This window comes from Dromiciops gliroides, chromosome 1, assembly GCF_019393635.1.
Source record: "Dromiciops gliroides isolate mDroGli1 chromosome 1, mDroGli1.pri, whole genome shotgun sequence".
Taxonomy (NCBI): domain Eukaryota; kingdom Metazoa; phylum Chordata; class Mammalia; order Microbiotheria; family Microbiotheriidae; genus Dromiciops; species Dromiciops gliroides.
In genome coordinates, this window is record NC_057861.1 from 515,260,152 (window position 1) to 515,281,289 (window position 21,138).

General features: G+C 34.7%; 1 protein-coding gene across 1 annotated transcript in view; it reads right to left on the reverse strand.

Annotated features, from left to right (window-relative positions):
• Positions 1 to 4,806: 4,806 nt before the first annotated feature.
• Positions 4,807 to 21,138, reverse strand: part of CEP120 (centrosomal protein 120) — a 106,701-nt gene continuing 90,369 nt past the window's right edge. Inside the window, exons 19-21 of the mRNA XM_043979616.1 lie at positions 16,656 to 16,754; positions 8,800 to 8,945; positions 4,807 to 6,716 (exon numbers count right to left, since the gene is read on the reverse strand). Of these exons, the coding sequence (XP_043835551.1) occupies positions 6,629 to 6,716; positions 8,800 to 8,945; positions 16,656 to 16,754 (333 nt within the window). The 3' untranslated portion in view covers positions 4,807 to 6,628. The remainder of the gene's footprint in view (positions 6,717 to 8,799; positions 8,946 to 16,655; positions 16,755 to 21,138) is intronic.

Consider the following 21,138-nt stretch of genomic DNA (forward strand, 5'->3'; position numbering starts at 1 on the left):
GTATTGTAAGTGACAGGTTTAATATTCTTTTAAAATACAGAACAGTTTCTGTACTTTAAAAATAAATTGACTATCTGAAAAAAAGCTCTAGGGGGTTACTGTATGTTAATATATCAGAAAGCCAATAAATTATTTTTCCATAAATTAATCTTTCAAAGCAGAATTTTCCCCCCTTCTCATCTGAGCGCCAAACTCCTGACTCCATGAGAGACTTCATATCTGCAGAGCAGACATCTGGAAAAACATTTCTAATGAAAACACTACTAATATAACCCCCTGGAGAAGCAAATGAAATGGGATCTAAGTATACAGCCGCCTGTCTACAGTTACATCTCTAACAATGGTGGATTACAATTTGGTGCCTTTTATGGCTAACACAACAGAGTCTGAAATAGCTCTTCTGGGTGTGGTAAATCAAATATTTTAAGTTCTCAAACAATGTCTTATGTATTCCTTTTTAGAATCAAGTGACTACAAAGATAATGGCTTACATCTTTGGCCACTGAGACATGAAAAATGGCTCATTGTTTAGTAAGAAAGAAGCAATGGTGACTTTGCTGAAGTGACAAATGTAATGTTACTGTACTTAATACTCTGGGCCTCACTCTCCCAACCCTAACTTATACTGGCAGGTTGAATCCCCAGATCACAGCTGGCTACTGCTTCCCTTAGAGATTATGAATAACCTTGAAGAGTTGGGATAAGCTCCCACCTGATGTGTTCTACCCAAAACCAAACAACCAGTTAATATCTTTCAAATATTGATTAACCAATGAACATTGATTACCTTTTACAAAAGGATACTTAATAAGAAGGTATAGCAAAGACTAAAGTCAACATCCCCTACTCACCAGCAGTATCCTTTTTCTTCTACATACTTAATTCCTAGAAAGAATGGACTAAAACTTAAAATCATTGCTACTTCCTGGCTCAAGGGGTCCCTTCTCAGAATCTACTTCTGGGTGTAGCACAGCCGCAAGGTACAATGTTGGAAGGTGGATTGAGTCAAAAAGGTTGCTCCTCAAGATTAGACCCAAGTAGGCTGTGCTGCCGCAGCTATCAGATGACTTGGGAACTTCAGTTCCTGGATCTCTGATGATTCTTCCATCCTTTTAAAACTCACAAGCTCATAATCTGGTCCATTTTGTTTCCAATATTCAGTTGTCTTATATCAGGAAAAAAAAGAAACAACAAGAGGAAGAGACATTTCATGGACACATGATGGCTACCAGATGACAGCAGTTTTTCTCTCATCCACCAACAGGGAGGGAAGAATTTGCCCATTCAAACATTTTGTATGCATACTTGGTTCTGACTCAACACACAGTTAAAGGGCTTTTTGTCACCAACCAGTGAGCCAATAGGAAACAGGGAGAGGATGCCTATGCTTTCTCTAAAATAGGGAGAGAAAAGGCTCCTCTGTTACATATTTCCCAAAGTAGACTGAGCAAGCTTCCACATGGCTGTGGGACTGGCCAGTCTCCTCAATACATTATAATTCTTCAAAAATAAATAGCCTTAATAACTGATTTGAATTCTCAAGTCATGACATTAGAGGTGATTCTACTCTTTGTGATCCCAGCACAAGAATCATTATATTAGTTAATACAATGGAGTTGCATCATACTCATATTTTACTTACCTTGACTCAAGTATACAGTCTTAGGAGAAAGCAAGCAAGAGAAAGACGTGTGTGTGTGTGTGTGTATGAGAGAGAGACAAAGACAGAGACACAGAGAGAGACAGAGACAGTGACAGAGACAGAGAGAGGGGCATATAAGAAAAAGAGAATGAAAACAACTTATATATCTGCCATTCTGCTCAGTGAGCATGACATGAATCTGATCCCTCGGGTGGGTTCAGTTGCCAAATGTCTCTCATAATGTGAACATCTTGCTGTGTTGAATGTGATTCTAGAATCTCTGCTTTCATTGTACCCACAATCTATTCATTCTGCTTAGGCTGACAGTGCTAATGACAACAGCCTTAGCTGGCTTTCCTAGCATTCCTGGTTCAATAAAAAGGGCCCTGCTGTGTACCCTTTGACTTCCTTGTGTTCTCTCTCTTGCCTCATGGTGAAACAGGAAGAATAAACAGTGATGTGGTGGTGTGATCACACTCCAATATAACCACATGTATATGTGAAGCCATTTTTCCAAGAGTATTTTTCCCCCTAATCATCAGTTTTATTTGCCAGCTGTCTATTCATGTTTTCTTCTATTTGAGAAGTCCCTTTCTTTGCTTCTCACTTGATCAACAACTACATTTATAGTGAAAATAAAATTTATACAGTTGTTCCATAGCAACCATCTCAACTAAGGTCTCTGAGACCATAGCACCTTTCCAGCTATAATTGTTTATTGACACTGTTCTGTGACTCAGAGCAGTTTCAGGGATCCTTTTCCTAAAAACAATCTATTCTCTACATGTTTACATATTATGTTCTTTGCATCCTGAACTCTTAGTACAGGGCCTGGCACATGCTGTTGTTCAGTCAGGTTCTACTCTTTGTGACCTCATGGACCATACTGTCCATAGGGTTTTCTTGGCAAAGATACTGGTGTGGTTTGCCATTTCTTCCTCCAGTGGAATTAAGGCAGAGGTTAAGTGAATTCCCCAGGGTCACACATCTAGTGTCTGTCCAGATTTGAACTCAGGTCTTCCACAATCCAGGCCCAGCACTCTAACCACTGAGCCACTTAAACTACTTTGATACATAGCAAGTGCTTAATAAATGCTTGTTGAATGATTGGAATCCCCAGTTCACTTCAAGGACCAGTTCAAATGCTGGATCCTATAAAGCCTTTCATAATCCTAATTTGTTAGTGTTCTCCTGCTCTTTCCATATTATTTTGTATTATCTTTGTATACATTTATCTGTACAAATTGTTTCTACTCAGTAAAATGTAAGCTTCTTGAAGGCTTGGGGTATTTAATTTTTATCTTTGTATCCCTACTGTCTAACACTGTGTTTGAAACATACATATTAAGAGCTTAATAAATACTTGGTGAATTGAATTGAGACAGGCTGGGTTTTGCAAATGATTTTTTACATGAGACAACATCAGTCACAATATTGACTGCAGACAATAGAGATGATTCCTGTTTTCATACGCCATTGTACCGACAGCATCAATCTCCATTTTACAGAAGACTAGTAGTCAGTCCCTTCTGTAGCCTCCATTTTACAGAAAGAGTTGCAGGGGTAGAGTGATCTCCAACATGAGAAGGCTGACGAGTTATGATGGAGAAATACTAGGGAGTCAGAAGTGGAGCCCAAAAAGAAAACTTAGGAGTGAATATAACTGGCCTGGGTACTTTCCTTAAAATGGAAGTTCTGGGGGAAGCTAGGTGGCACAGTGGATAAAGCACAGGCCCTGGTTTCAGGACGACCCAAGTTCAAATCCGGCCTCAGACACTTGACACTTACTAGCTGTGTGACCCTGGGCAAGTCACTTAACCTTCATTGCCCCATCCCCTCCCCCCCAAAATGGAGGTTCTGGGCAGAAGTGAGCAATTAGAAGAAGGCACTACAGTACTACAGTGATAGTGTGATCTTTCAGGGTGAGAAGTCTTGGTTAATTAGTATGTAAATTCCCTTTTAAAGGGAAAGATTGTTTTTGTCTTTGTACCTAGAATTGTACTTTACAGAGAGTAAGCTTAATAAAGTCTTGTTGACATGACCTGCAAACATTATACAAATCTTTCTTTATATTTATATTATTTTATTCAAGTTTTGAAGTGAGGAAATGGATGAAATCTCCCTGGGATATAGCTGACAATTCCTATGTTTAAAATTTGAGCAGTTATTTAAAAGTTTTCTAAGAGAAAAATACCAACATTCAAGAGATTATCCAATTCCAGTTTTGTTATCAGAATTAAATAGTAATCATTTTAACTTGAAGGATAATATCATTTTATAACACTTGAATTGTAAACAAAAGATGCATTTCCACAGTTAAGAAGTAGAAACTTTAGAAACAGTTATCAATAGAGTAAGATTTCATCATGAAAGCAAAGGTTAGCATGTAATCTGAAGCATATTATTTTCTTTAAAACCACATGCCAAGAACCAACACTTTTTAATGGTGTTAGAGCACCTATGTAGGAGTAGTGACATCATAGTGCCTAGAAAAGGATGCTATAATTGTCCATAACATCAGTGAGGCAGATTCCTGCCTGGAATCTCAGGCTTCCAAATCAATGATTAACAACAGTGACTAGACCACTTTGGCAAGGCACTGCTGAACTACCTATCCTGGTTACTTTTAAAAGGCTCATGGTCACTGAAGGATGTCACCCTGAAATTATCTGCTTTTCATTTGAATCACCTGATCACTGCTTTCATCTTAACTATATTTTGCCATTTTATGTATGAGGTAAACTATTGTTATTCACCTATATTTCACAAACAAAACATACAGATAAACAAGCAAATATTTCTCTCCCTATTCCGCCCCAAATACATTTGATAATGGAAAATTATTACAGAAAACAAAAAAGCAAATTTTAATTGTCAGCTGAAATTTTTAAAAAAAGATGAACCTTGCTTCCCATGAACAGCATTTAAAGAGATTGTTACTGTCTTGTTTTCTTACAATTAAAGGCATACGCCACAATTCCAGAAGACTTATTTGCATATGAAATGGCTAATGCTAAAAGGGCCAATAAAAGTATTAAAATATCAGACTCTCATCATTATAAGTAAAAGTACCTACAATAAACTATAAATGATGACATAAAACTAACAAGAACATTTCATTCACACTATCTAGAAGCAAAAACACACATAATTATACATACTACTTAAAAATTCAAAAGTGCATAAAATTCTGATTTTATTTGTTAAATTACATAGAAAAAAATAACATCACTTTCCCTCAGGCAAAGTAAACCACACACTCATTTTAGAATATCCTTTTTTCTTAGGCCCCCCTCTAGTGTTTGAAAACTGTCACATTCAGTGCACACATATTGTGACAATATTTTCAAAAAGTTTTCCTTCAAAGTCACACAAAGATTACAATTCTATTCAAGTGGCACAAAATCAATCAGAAAATATACAACCATAATTAATATTTTAAAATCCTATGACATATATTCACCATCCCCTTATTCATTATTTTCATACCTTTACATTTACTGTCATGTTGTTTTTAGATGACTAGCACTTTGTCCAAAAAATAAAAACTGTAATAATCCTTTTTAAGAAGTTCCACACTCCTATCCCAAAAAAAGAAATTTAGGTTATCTTCAAAATACTCTATAATGACTTTATGGGGGTTATTAGTAAGTAGACTATCCTTCTTCAAAAGGTCAAAATTTCAAATTGCCCCATTTTGAAATTTATAAAACTGACCTAAATAATGAATTTGCTATAAAAATTTTGAGTACACTGATAAAATATATTGTAAAAAGGAGGTGAAAAATGTTGCTCTGGGAACTAAAACTTAAAGAGTTCTGAATCAGTACAATGCCTGGCTCTGAAGAAAACAACAGAAAGAAACACTTGGAATTTTATAGACTTGGCACTATAGAGAAGTCCCACAAATTATTTTCATTTCCTTAAAAAAAAAAAAGGATAAAATGGAGGGGAAAAATTAGTATCAATTGTCATTCATTTATTTTCTCAGCTGAAGCCTTTAAAATGTCTGTTTCCCCACTGAGGAACAAAGGATTTGCACTAGTATATCACTATTACTGAAATAAGGGAATATCTCTAATTCTAAGAGAAAATACCTCCATTTCGTAAATGGGTCTGGAAGAAAAGACAAGTATCAAGAGGTTTTGCTAAAAGGATAAGACTTCAAAAATGTGAACATGAATTCAATGGATCTTGTAACACCCCCGCCCCCCCAAAAAACCCTTTTTAAATTGTATTAAAACAAATACGCTGTTAGGGTATTTATTATTTTGCTGCCTATTACTGAACATGGCTTCTCTGTATTGAACATACCGCTTCCTGCTTAAAGACATTATCTGCAACTGTTACACATCTGCAGAAAAGAAGGCATACTGTCTAAAAAGAATTAAAATAAAACTTATTACATTTATAATTGGTCTCAACTTTAAGATATTTACATATATGTAACAGGACACAGCATTTATAAAGTGCAACATATATTTTGTTGGCTCAATGTATAAAATTATGTCACTGGGAATTACTGCAGTCATCTTTCCCTAGACAAATTTAGTGAAAAGCTATTTTGAAAGTTAGCCATCAAATGATAGATTATGAGAAACACTGAAAAGTTGCTTAGTGAGTGAGTATATAAAAAGAAATTACAAATAAAACCAGTGTAAGGAGAGTAGAATAGATTTAAAGTAAATAAAAACCAAATAAATAATATATAATAACAAAAAATCTTTTCACAGATAGAAAAAAAGAAAACAGCTTTTTAAATATTTTCCTGCTTTCAGAGTTTTACAATGAAATTAGAACTCAGATTCAAAGTCTTAGTAAAGATTTTCCAAATGTTATTAATTACTGGTACTGCTTTTGGCCAAAGCTTCCTCTGATCTGACGGTCAAGTTCACTTATTATCCGATCCTCATGATTATACACACCCGTTCTCATCAAAGTATCTCTTTCTTCTATAAGGCGAGTCAGATAATCATCCAATCTTCTTCAAAAGCTTTTCCACCCAGACTTCCATTTTTCCACTTGCAATCTTCTCTGGGAATTCTGGAACTGTTCTGAGTCTTGTTTCCTTAACCTGATAAAACAGAACAAATTCCACTTTGATAGGAAACAACTTCTCTATGTTGGTGTCTATAAACCACATCCCAAATCATTTGACAGTAAAAACAAGTCATACTAAATCAACTTGTCAGCAAAGGCTAAAAAAGGAGAAGTAAAGGAGTGTCAGTTCTCTTGCTGGGTTATCTAATTTTGGGAGGACATCCTTTGCCTGAATCTCACTTTTCCTTTAACTGTATTTTCTTTCCCCTTGAGAACAGGTTCTGTTTTAGATCTTTTATCCCTAGCCATCTAGCACAGCACTGTGTATACAGAAGGTACTTAATATATGTTCAACTGAATTGTCATAGTACCTTGGGACTAAATTATTTCTGGAGTCAAACTTTATGTTACAATCATTAATTCTTAAAAGTTGGAAGGGACCCAGAAAGATAGTAACAAAATCATATACCCTCTGCTTAACCATTCTAACGACAGAGATCTCAGTGCTTCAGTCCTTATCATTTTTTGGATAGATTTTATCTTTACGTTATCAGTCCTAAGTCAGTACAGTGGAGGAACATATCATACCTGGATCATATTTTCCACATAATAACCCTACAGAGGATCAAAGATTCTGAGCTACAAAGAATCTTGGAGCTTATCTAGTTCAACCCCTTCATTTTATGGATAAGGAAATCAGAGCCTAGAGAGAAGTGACTTGCCCAAGAACATGCAGTTAGTACAGAAGAGATCTGGGATTCTCTGACTCCAGGTCAGAGATGGTAAAATCCCAGCACTTTCTACTACAGGCAGCTAGGTGGTACAGTTGTAGAGTGCTGGACCTGGAATCAGGAAGAACCTGAGCTCAAACTTTAAGTGGAGTGACCCTGGCAAGTCACTTAACCTCTGTTGCCTCAGTTTCCTCATCTATAAAATGGGGACCTACCTCACAGGGTTGTTGTGAGGATCAAATGTGATACTACTTTTTAAGAGCTTAGTACGATGCTATCTGGCACATAATAAGTGCTATATAAATGTTAGGCTATTATAATTATAATTACACTATCTTGTCTCAGTTATTTCAGGATAGCTATCATCAACACTCATTTTTTCTTAGGCTAAAAAATTCTAGCTCCCTCATCTAATGAATTTTCCTGACCCTTCACTATACTGGTAGCTTTCCTCTGCACATGCTCTAGCTTGCCAACCCCTAAAATATAACACTCCAAAATAGACACAATATTGTACACATGGTCTGACCAGGGCAGAGTTTAGGGACTCTGTTACCCTCCTTTGATAGTGACATTACATTATTATAAATGAAGCCAAATAAGGAAATAACTTTTTTTTTTTTTAAAAGGAAACACAAAAAGCTGTGTAGTATTATAGCTGTGGTTACTATAGCTATTTTTCACAGGAAATGTGTCATATCAGGTCTCCTTTCTCCTGGATTATAACTTCTTTTAAAAAACCTGAATGCAAGAACGATTTATACTTATCCTATTAAACTCTGTCTTGTTGGTTTCACTCAACATTTTGTGTTGAAACGTTCTAAAATTTTGGTTCTGTTGTCATTTTCAGTTGCTTTAGCTACAAGTTTGATAAACCAATCCTCTTTCTTTTCTTTCAAGTCACAGTTAAAAATATTTCACAGGGCAGAGGCAAGAAGCTATGTGACCTATCCTAAGTTGACTATCACATCGACTTTCACCCAGGTTCACACCTACCTGTCAATTAAGCAACACTCTTTGGGTCTGGGTGTCCAATCAGCTTTGAATCTACCTAACTGTGCTACCATCTAAAGCATATTTATTTACCTTGGTCCTCTACAACATAAACTGATGCTTTATTACATTAAATCAAGATAAATCATATCCACAACATTCCCCTAGATACCTAGTTAATAAGCATATTAAGAAAGGAAAAAAGGTTAGTTTGACATGTGCTACTGAACTCAATAATAACTCTTAGTTATTATTTCTTTCTTCAGTAACATCAAAAATAGTCATGAAATAATTTTAAAAATTGCTTATAATTTATGTAATTCAATGTTACTTTAGCATAAAGTATCACTTATTAGCAGTTTTTCATTTCAAGAGGTAATAGTTATACTATACCTATTGAGTTCATTTCTTATATCTAATAGTTCTTGTCGCTCTGTTTTCATTGTGTCTTTCTCTTCTGCTGCCAGATAACGTAATCTCATGTGTTCTAGCTCTTCCTGTTGTTTTTTAAGACGGGCCATTTGACTCTCTTGCTCACGCTTAAAAAAAAAACAAATTATTAAATACTTTATATTAAAGAATAATCACATTTCAATTAGGCTTTGACTTGGAATTATTACACACACACACACATTTTTTATTTATTTTTTGCAATTCACATAGTAGTGTGTCCCTTTGACTTTAAGATCAAATCACCTGTAATGTGATTTCTCTGAGCAGAAAAATAGGTGACTATTATTATAATATTTCTGTACTAGGTTATGAGTCCCATATTGGTTATCTGTAGTCAACTAGAGTGTTTCATTGGAGAGTAGGTCCACTGTGGTAAAATTTTGGTAGAACATGGATGAGTAGTGAATAGAGGGAGTAGCCATGGATGGGCTGTGATTTGTGTCATTGGCACAAACTCCAGAGCTGATGAAATCACATATCTATTTGAGTATTTACTCAAACAAGTCAGAGTAACAGCAGGCCCAATGATTATGTTCTCATCATAGAAGTGATAATATAATCCCCACAAATTAAATTTTATGAAATGACAGTATCAGAATGTGATGAACAATAAAAAGCAACACCAGCAGCATTTTCTAAATTACTTAATGCAAAAGAAAGCAAATTTACTCAGTTGGTACTCAAAAATACTTGGTGATTGAACTCCTGAATTTTGATGAATTTAATTCAATAAGAATCTCATAATTCCACATTTAAGTCTATCTACAGATGCTACCCTTCTTTAATATTTTTAGCCTCGATGCTGCAAAATTACTTGATAGTTCACTCAGAATAAAAAGTATGATAAACTTTGCTCTTCGGCACTTTTATCAAAGAATTTCTAGGTCTTCTCTTTTCATGCTACATTGTTTCACTTGGTGATCTCATCAGCTAACCTGGACTCAACTATCGTCTATATGTAGATAATTCCTAGATCTGTATATCAAGACAACCTTTCTCCTGAGTTTATCCTGCATCAAAAAATGTGTCTTTTTTATATCTCAAATTCAATAGGCACCTCAAACTCATTAAGTTTAAAAAAGAACTCAGATTTCCTTCCAAACTTTTCCCCCTTCCAAACTTACCTATTACTGTCAAGATAACATCATCTACCTAAGTGTACAACGTCCAGGTCATCCTCAACTCCACACTCTAACTCATACCATTTATCCAATTTAGTGCCAAGTCTTGTTGTTTTTAACTTCATATCTCTCCTCTATTTTCCATTCTTTCCCCCTTATAAACATCACCCTAGGGGCCTTCATCACCTCTCTGCTTCAAGTCTCTCCCCACTTCTTTGTAGAGTTGTTTCCCACTGTGCCCCCCATTAGAATGTGATCTTAGAATTTCCCTCAAGAGCTAAGGCAAGTTTTGCTCTTCACTGTATCCCCAGTGCTTAGAATAGAGTCTAGCACAGAGAAAATTCTTATAAATGCTTAGTAGGGTCTACAACAGATTTTTTAAAAATAATAATTCTCCTTTTTTACTATGATAGCTACAGGTAGAGGGATGTGGGATAAAAAAAAAAGTGCAAACACATTAAGCCAATACTTCCCATTAGTATTGTTTAATATTTTTCTATTTCTAATTTCATACCTCCTATATTTTATATACTTCAGTATCTAAAAAATTGCTACTGGAAAAAACTGGACTATGGGATTGTATTCCTCTTGCTTCCAGTTAACCAGCTGATTTACCAATTGTTGCAAAAAAATTTTTTAAATTCCTTTACTAGCTTTTCTATTACACAGGAAGAGGTAAAAATGTACAGTTACATGACAATATGATATGAAATTCTTTAGCTAAAGTCAGTCACCAAGACCACTACCAAAGGAATATCTAAAATAGCCAAAGGATACCAATAAAATGAGATTTCTGAAGTGAAGTTTTATAGCAGCCTCATGGTTTATTTAAGTTGACCATGAAACCACATTTTAATAAACCAAAAACCAAAATTAAACTAAAAAATGAAAAATTTTAACATGTTTTGAAAAGAAATTTATATTTTCAAAGCTAATTTCAGATTAAGATATTGAGAAGAGCAGTTCTGTATACATGTGCATAAAATTAAAATGACTCAATTTATGTATTCTTTATTATATTTTCTAAAGCATTTTGTAGTTCACTTTCCTCACAATTCTGTAAAGTGGATAAATATTTTTATTCCCATTTTACAGATTTAGGACAATGGCTCAGAGGGGTTAAGTGGCTTATCCACATCATACAAGTGCCAGGGCTGGGATTCTGTCTGACATCTTTTGACTGAAAGTCCAGTGCTCTTCCTACTCTACCATGTTACCACTTTAATCTCAATACAACTTTCTTGTCACAAATTTTGGTTTACCAGTGTCAAAATAACCTACGTCAAAAGCAAAATCCATTGCTCTTTCTTAACTTTAGAAATTCACAAGTTAACAAGTTTGCTGAAATTATATTTTAAATGGTTTGTGAAAGGTAGACTTACCAATGTTAAGAATGCATGTTTTTCATAATGATATGAAATAAAAATGTCTATTATACTAATGTATGAATAGTTACATAGGAAAAGGTGGGGGGAAGATCTTAATAAGAGCTCTACTTTGCTACTATAACAAAATTTCAAGAAAAAATTGACCTGCCTTCCTACAAACCCATAATTGAAAACAAAGAGACCACAGTAAAATTAGATATTTTCTGTTGTACTGCCGATGTCTTAAATGCCTCTCACTGGTGATATGCAAATAGCATACTGAATAAATGCTTACTGAATTGAACCACCAGTTTGGTTTTTACTTATAAATTCTACTAATCCTATCATTGGCTAAGGATTCTTACCTAACCCCAAATGAGTGAATGAATTTTTAAATAATTTCCTAAAATTAAAGAATTTTCACCTTTCTTGAAAACTTATTGGGAATGACTTAAAATTCTTACTAATATAACATTAAAAGAGAAAATAAAATTAAGAACTAGTAAAAGAAATACTTGCTGCTTCCAGGTACTCTGGGTAAAAAGCTCTTCCATCAAGGGAGCACAATCTTTATTTTGCCATAGCTCCCTATAAATCTGGAGGGAAGATGTAAACATACATATATACTAGACTAAACAATAGCTAAAAAGTGGCCACTACTCACTCTCCTACTCACAGATACCAAGCAAGTCTGTGGGAAAAACTTATAACTGAAGCTAAGGAACTCAAGTCAAGTTTTCTGAAAATAACCCAGAGCTGACAAGTCAGTAGGAGGACCTGGATGGTTTCAAGACACAGTTTTTAACCAAGACTTGGCTTTCCAACTGTTGTTTTTTTTTTTTTAAACAAAGATTTATATATCCTATCCTTGGCTAAATTACTTATAAATTAATCAAATTAATTACTCTCAGTGGATAAGCAAGAGACTGGACAAGATAGCACCCATGTCAGCCAATGAAGTCTGTGTTTTTTAAGCTTAATATATCAGCTTGTTTTTAAACAGACCTATAGTGAACATATATGGCAAAGAACTTACATGCAACAATTTCAGGGCTATTTCATTTCTCAGAAAATATACTATGTTTTAACAGGTACAATGAAAATGTTGAATTTTCTACATTAGCGGTAAAACTACTTATTTCTTTCAAGTGATTCACTTTTTTTAAAAAAAGCACAGTTGTCTCTTCTTCACATGGAGCTACGTTAATAAGATTCTAATGGGCAGCCATAACTCTTTTAGATATCTAAAGGACTATTCAGTGCACTGAAGAAGTAACATATATATATATATATATATATATATAATATATCCCATCACAGAACAGGAGGCACTGGGGAAACATTCCATGTTTATTTGCTTAATAAATTGAGAGATATATCTTGATTAAAAAAACAACTTGATAACACATCAAAATATTTCTACATTATTTATTACAGTGGGGGTTAAAAATAGAAAACAAATTGCACATTCAGTTTCCAACAATGTATGTCATTTTATAACCAGTTTTACACTTCACACCATGATAACAAGCAGAATGTCTGGGTATCATTTACTTAATTTCAAAGTTAGAAAACATATTTTGTGTTTCACTTTTTATACTGTCATGGCTGTAGTTTAACTTAACAAGTTAACAGAGAACAAAGAAATCTTATAATTTGGAAACAGTGACTTTTATGGTGGCAAAGCAGGGAAAAAGAGAATTTTTCTAAATACTTAGCTAGTAGATTATGCTTTTTTAATTCACAAATTGACTGTACTAGGTCACCTTTGAGTAATGGAAAGCTCTGTTTAAACATTTCTTTGGCAATGGGCATAAAGCATTAGATCTCATTTCTACAACTTGCCAGCTGGGTTTTGTCATTAACATTTATTAACCATCTACGATAGGGCTTTCAACGTCTAATCCGCACTATACAAATGTTTTGTATGGTCCTCCAGAGGGCTTTGGTGTGACAAATTACTGGCAAGGATTACATCCCCGTGGCTATTCACCAGAGGCAATGCAAAATTAACATGGTACTAATCCAATTTAAACAAGAAATTGTACAAACTATCCTCTGAACAAAAACAGATCAAAAATTCCAATTTTATATTCAATCCACAATAAATGTGTTTTTAATCAAGAGTTTTTGGAAAAATTCTGAAGTGATTTTCACACCAATGAAAAGTGACAGCCTGTCCAAGTCCAAACTTAAACTTTCACCTACGCAACATCACAATTTGTTACACACTAGTACAATTCACTGAGTTTCTTTACCCTTTTCCTAGAGTGGTGCTTTTCAAGCTGTGATATAACACTGACGTTTCAGCACAAAATGGTAGAAAACAGACTGTTAAAACAGTCATGAATTTTTCAGATTTTTTAAAAAGAGCCTAATTATTTTACTTTCTCTTGTCTTAAATTCTAAAGCTAGGAGATTACTAAAAAATTATACCAATTTATACATATACAGTTATGAATGCCACTCAAAAGGAGAATTTTTTCCCATGGATATTACTTTAAAACACATCATCACTTTAACTGCCACTAAATGATTGCTTATAAATAAACTTATTACACATTTCTTCAAAGTATATTAACAAGAGAGGCAATGTAGCAGAATGAAAGCTTGATTTAGGATCAGACAACTGGGTCTTTATGTGTGAACTCAGGCAAGACACCAACCTTCTCTGGGCCTCAGTTTCTTCATCTATAAAATGAAGGGTTTGGTTGAACTAAGGTGATTCTATGAAACCTATACTAATCAAACTGATCAAAACTGTCCCTTTATCATCATAATCAGTAGCATGGAAGCACAAATTTACTTCTGTGAATTACCCTGTTAAGAGATGAGCAATTCTCAACTTGGTCTATATCACATTACTCAGTTTTTTGAATGGATGGTCTATACTCACTGTCTCCATTTCCTTACTACCTATTCTTTTCTTAACAATGCAATCTGGCTTTCATATTTACTACTTTCTTGAAATTATTATCATGATTTCCTCTTGGACAAATTCGATGAGGGTTTTTTTTCCCTGTTTCCTCCTCCTTATTATTGAGGTTACATCTGACACACTTCCCTGATTCTCCTTCTCCTTCCTCTTCCCAGGTTTCTTTTACCTTGGTTTTTGCAACACTACCGCTGTCCAGGTTTCCTTTTGTCTTTCCAACCTTTCTTTTTCTGGCTTTTCTCCTGGCTAGTTTTTCTTTTATTACCACCTCTGCATGTGCATTCACATTTTTTATTCAACCTCTCGTTAAATTTGTTTATTCTCATTGTTCAAACTGTTTACTGATAATTCTCAAATCTACAACTTTATTTTTTCCAGTTTCTTAGCTGTAGTTGAATATAGGACATTTTTTGGAATTAATTTATCAAAAAGTCAATTGATCTTTTCACACCCAAGCCATATGCTGCCCAACTTCCTATTATTATTATTATACTAATGTCTTCTTGGTTTCTTAGCCTTCCAAACGAAGTTATTTTCAACTTTTCTCATTCATCCTGAACATCTATTAATTCTGTCCTGTTGATTTTTTTTTTACTGTAATTTTTCATAGGTGCTTCTCAATCTCTATAGCTATAACAAATAATATCTTGGTATAGGCCCTCAGCACTTCTTGCCTGGAACAATCCAACAACTTTAAAGCTGGTCACTTTGCATCTTTGGCATCTACTCATTCTTCAAAATTCAAAATTATAAAGCTATAGGATTGTACCAATATTTACTTTTTAAAACAATTTATAACTATACCCCTATGAATGCTACACCAAATATCATATTTCTTGTCTTCTCAATGGGAGAGGAAGGAAGGAGAGAGAGGGAGAAGGAAGAGAATTTGAAACTGAAAATACATATTTTTGAAACATTTTTAAAAACTTTAAAAAAAAAGAATGCTATCCCAATGCATTAACTTATTTTCTGTCTTCAGTCAGTCAGTAATCACTTATTAAGCACCTAAAATGTGCCTGACAGAATTCACAATGGCTCTCTTTTTTGTCAAAGATATATTTCTCAGTATAGCAACTGAGACAAATCAGATAATGCTTTAACTTCATTTCTCATTTCTTGAAACACAGGCTCAATTAGTGATTAACCCTCCTGAAGATTCTTCTCTCTTATGCCATCAACTCCTTCAGCACTAATGGAGTCAGTTGGTACTATGTTATTAATTTTCCGATTTAAATAGTAGGTTCCTTGAAAGCAGTTTAGTTTTTTAGTTTTTCAAACAGTTCCTCATCATAGTACTTTGTAAATGCTAGCTGACAAAGTCTTTAATCATACTTAATACAGCATTACATGTACATGTTAAATGCCATTTGATGATCATGAGGAAAGATTAGGGGGGGAAAAAAACAAAACAAGATAACGTATACACCAGAATAAAAATATGGGCATTGGACAAAAGCCAAGTTTGGGATAAAAATGAATCATGACTAAGTTTTAAGATGTTAAAATATTTAGATCACCTAGATTAGCCTCAAAATAAAGAACCTTGTTTATACCTTATTTGACCTTAATAGTTTGAAGCTCTCCCTCAACTCCAGTGGGTGCATTTTGCCTAGATCTTCCTTTAAAAGCTCTCCATCAGTATCTGTGCTTGGATATTTTATCTTATAATTGTAAATATGTCCCTCCAACAGATGTCTCTGCTTGAAGACTCTTTGTTTCATGTCACTATTTTTCAGTTGTAGTAAGGAAAGAAAAGCAAAAGGAAACAAACCAAGAAAAACTACAAGATTTTCACACTTTATTTTTCCCAACTACAGAATAATCCTGTTCAAGTCCTTTATTCTATTCCAGTGAATTTCTGTATATCTCTTTGAATTAAACCTGTTACAGTCTTAAATTTCTGAGGGCATGTGGGGCAGAGAAAGAGGATGAGACACATTAAATGGAAGACTTTCTATTGAATAATCCACATTTTTTCTGCATTAAAAAAAAAGACCCCAATACTCCTCCTGGAAAAGAAACTCATCAAGAAAGGGGAGGTGAACAGCAGTTGGTTATAAGTAAAAGTGGAAGAAGAAAATATGACTTGGTGAATGTCCATAAAGACATATTCCCAACATCCCATGGGTGTGAGTAGAGAGAGATGGCTAACTAGTTAAAAATAGAATTGCAGAGTGGTTTTAGTTTCAAGTAAAGAAAAGTAGTACTCTGTACTTTAAAAGAAGGAAAAAAAAAGGTTTCTCTAAAAATAAACTGCGTTGAATTTTAGAAGTTTGACAAGAACTAATATAATACCAAATGCATGACTTAAAAAACTAAAAAGAAAAATCAAACATTAAAATAAAAACAAAGCTCAATGAACTTACATACCTGCTTTAATCTTGCAAGTTCTTTCAGAGCTCTACTCCATTGCTGCTTGTAATGTAGTTTAGACTTAGTTGCTGATTCCAACTTTCTTTCAAGTTCAACCTAATAGTAATTAAAATCATATCAAATGAAACACTATGCCACAGTATACAATCACTGAAAGATAATATACACAAAGAGTCTGCCTAAAGAAAAGAGTTTATGTAGTGTAACAAATGACATAATCTAAAACTGTTATATAATTTAGTGTAAATATTATGGCACACGAACATTTTCTTGTTTAAAATATAGCCTTATTTTTATGGTCTAACAGCCTATACACAAAGGACCTAGATTAGTGTAAGCCTCCAGACAGTTACTATAAATGTGTTTAATATATGTATATTATATAAAGATCTTTTGTGTGGTGAAAAAACATTCCTTTTTTTTTCTATAAAAAAAGCAGTTTTGTTAGCATTCCAGTTTAGCTGGCACTCTGGATTCTTAGAAACAAACTATTCCTTTGGATAAAAGCCTCTATGGGGAATTTAGCTCCATAATATTAAAGAAAATTAAGACTGCTGGTACAGATTATTTTTATAATTGTATTGTGTAAAATCCTAGACCAGAGAAAACAATAAGAATGTTTTATCAAAAGTCAGGTTACTAAGGAAAAGTGTAGAGTCAAAGGTACTTGAAGAATGCTCTAAAGTAAACACAAACTAAAAGGGAAAAATGCCTTTAACAATACGTATGGCTTTTATTTTCAATTGTTTTTCAAATATATAAAAAAACATTAAAATTGTTTAATAAAAATGATTATTTTTACTTGCAGCAGGCAATCTGTTGTGCATGAACTGGAGCCAACTTGGCTATGCTTTTGGAATGTACTTTCTCAAAGTTTCAAACCACGTACCAAGCAAATTAATGAAGCCAACAGACAGTTTTACTATTTAAGTGATAATGTAAAAATGTGCCTGTTAGAGTAAAATAGTGATTTAACAAGCCAGCTTTTTAATGCAAAATAATCCAATCTTTCCCACACCACTCCCAACGTTTTTACAGAATGAAGACTCTTCACTATCCAAAAAAATCAATCTTCAGAAAATTCATCTGTAAATAATATGATGGGAAAAGCCTAATGTCAAATTCCAATTAATATTAACTATTTTGTTACTATACACAAACACACACACACACACACACACACACACTTATCAAAAGCAATGTTTCCAATATTTTGTTTTCAATATTTTGTCTTTATGGTTTACAAATGTGTAGTACTTCATATTTCACATTAAAATTTATCAATCCGTGTTGAGTAATAATAATACTATAAAGAAAGCATCATAATAAAAAAAGATTGGTTTTTGTTGTTGTTGTTTGTTTCTGCTCCTTCTTTAAAATGTACAGAATAAGACTGGGCTCTTCTGGATTCTAAAGGGTTTGCAATGAGATTCTGAATGCTCATGGACTTCTTATTCTATTCTGCCCTTCTCCAGGAAGGGTGGGTTAATATACAAATTCATTACAACTGCAATAGACATCTCAGTGATTGGTTCTTTTTTTCCTGGTCTATGAATCAACCACACAGTTCTGCATATGCTATTAATTAAACAACAAATGTTTATTAAACAACTAACATGTGCCAGATACCAAGCTAGGTGGTAGAAGACACAAATACAAAAACAAGAGAGTTCCTACCCTCAAGGAACTTAGATTTTACCAGAGGAATGCATGTCCACAGACAGATGAAGAAGCTACACAAAATAAGAAAGTGGCTGGGGCCACTTACACCTGGAACAGACCTCTTGAAAGAAGTGGTACATGAGAGATTTCAAGGGGCAGAGGAGACGAGAGAACATTCCAGGCATGCAAAAGCAGGGATGGAAGACAGAACATCATGTACCAGGAAAAGAAAGGCCAGTCTAGCCTGAATATACAGTACATAAGCAAGAGTAATGTGTACTCAGTCAGGAAATGTAGGTTGGAGTCAGATTGTAAAGAGTTTTGAAATGTCAAACAAGGAGTCTGTATTTTATCTTAAAGGCAATAGAGAACCACTGGGGCTCACTGAGTAGGGGAGTGACTATCACATCTATATTTTAGGACTATAGACTAGAATGGGAATGGATTAGAAACTGGGAAAGCTCAATCAGAAGTGATTCTACTAATTCAGGTAAGAAACGATGAGGGCCTGAATTAGGGTGAGAAAATAATGGGGTTTGGGGACTCCAAGAGGCCCCCCGCTCAAGAGCCTAACTATAGAGCCTTTCCTGATCTGTTTCAGAGCCAGCCCAGAGTCAGTAAATTTGGACCTAAGACTCTGAGTACAGACAATAGAGGTTAAAACCACACCTACATGAAAGCCTTTACTTATAGAGGGTCTGTCCTCTGGACTCTGACCTCAGCATGTACTGCTCATGGACCACACTCAAGTCCAGTAAACCAATAGATTTGAATGATGCTAGGCAATTAGCTTGGAGCAGTGTGGAAGGGCCACCTTTCCTCCAGACCCGCAGGAAGCTTAAGCTCTCTCACATTCTCTCTTGACCGGGAACTCTGAGGAGACGGCCATGCTGAGCTTTCTCTCTCCTTTCTGAACTTTCTTTTTTTTTTTTTTTGAGGGGCAATGGGGGTTAAGTAACTTGCCTAGGGTCACACAGCTAGTAAGTTTCAAGTATCTGAGGCAGGATTTGAACTCAGGTACTCCTGAATCCAGGGCCAGCGCTTTAACCACTGCACCATCTAGCTGCCCCCTTTCTGAACTTTCTGAGCCACGTGCTATCTCTTTACCAATATTTAATATGCTTTAATAAATACTTAATACCCAAAATTGGTGTTATAGTCTCTAATTTCTAAGTAACAATATATTAGAAACCCCAGCTAAATTTCCTAAAACTTGGGACAGAGATAGGTACTCCCATAAAATTTCAAATGACACAGGTGATGGTTATTATGAACAGAAAGAAGGGAATAGATATGAGATCCAGAGAAGGCAGAATTGGTGAGACTTGACAACTGAATATAAATGAGGATGAGGGAAATGGGAGTTAAGTGAAAAGTAGTCAAGAATAGTTCCTAAGCTGTGAATTTGGGTGACTAGAAGAACAGTGAGTGGTTCCGTCAACAAAAATAAGGAAGTTACCATCTGCCCTGGTGATGTGCCCTTAAAGGCCTACGGACTTATCTAACTGCCCTACAGCTGAGCACTCCTACATGTTCTGTCCTCCTATATGCATTGTCCTTAAGAACAGGGACTGTACTATATCTCCAGGGCACTTAATGTTATTATTTTCTTTCTCTGGTTCTCTCCTGCACTCTAGTCTCCTCACCAACTACCCATTCAACATCTCAAAATGGATACATCATAAACATCACAAACTGAACATCCAAAAGAAAGCTCATTATCTTTCCTCCCCTAAACCTTCCTCTTTTTATGACTTCTTTGCTTATGTTGAGGACACCATCAACCTTCTTTCTAGTCACTCAGGTTCACATCCTCAAATTCTTCCTTACCTCTTTCTTGGTCATTCCCACTCAGTTGCTTGGTATTTACTGTTCTCCAAAAATTTATCTTGACATCAGTCTCATTCTCTATCACAAAACAATTCAGGTCCTTATCACCTCTTACCTGGATAAATGCAATAATCTATTAACTGGTCTCCCACCTATAATCCACCTCCCAAACAGCTTCCAAATTAATATTCCTGAAGTAAAGGTATGACCATGTCACTTCCCTGTTCAAGAAAATCCAAAACCTCCATCTTGCCTCTGGGATAAAAAAGAAATACTCTGTCTTTAAAGTCCATCACAATCTGCCTCCAGTATACCTTTTAGCACATTATTTTTATTCATAGACTCTATATTACATTCAAATGAGAATTCTATCCTCCCCCCTCCAAATTACTTGGCATATATTTTGTATTTCATTTTCTATGATTGTGACATATAGTATTCCTTGTCTTTGTATATCCATCACCTAGCATAGTGCTTGACATATAGTAGGGATAGATTATCTCTCAGGTTCTTTGCTTCTTTAACAGTTTGTGAAACTCACTTTATATTTTACTATCCCCTTAGCTCCAAACAAATTGGACTATTGCTGGCACCCATTTTTTCGCCTCCTGCCTCTTACATTTTTCTCTCTGCCTGAAATTCCTTTCTTCCCCCTCTCTATCCATTTTGCAATACTGAACACAAACACAACCTGTATCAAATCATAATCTCTGCTTCTCTGAACCCTTAAAGTGCTGTACTTCTCCTATGTCACTTTCAAATTCTAACTTTTCTAATAGTTATTACTAGATTATGACCCATAAAAAGGCAAGGGTCAAGTTGTATTCATCTTTGTATCCCTAATAATTATTAGATTATTGGGCTTGGTATTAAATTGGTATTGGTATGGAATTGGTGAATTGGAATTGGTATTGAATAAATATTTCTGAATAAGTGGACCAATTAAAAATACCCATTTTTGATACAAAGATAGTAATAATTTCTAGAA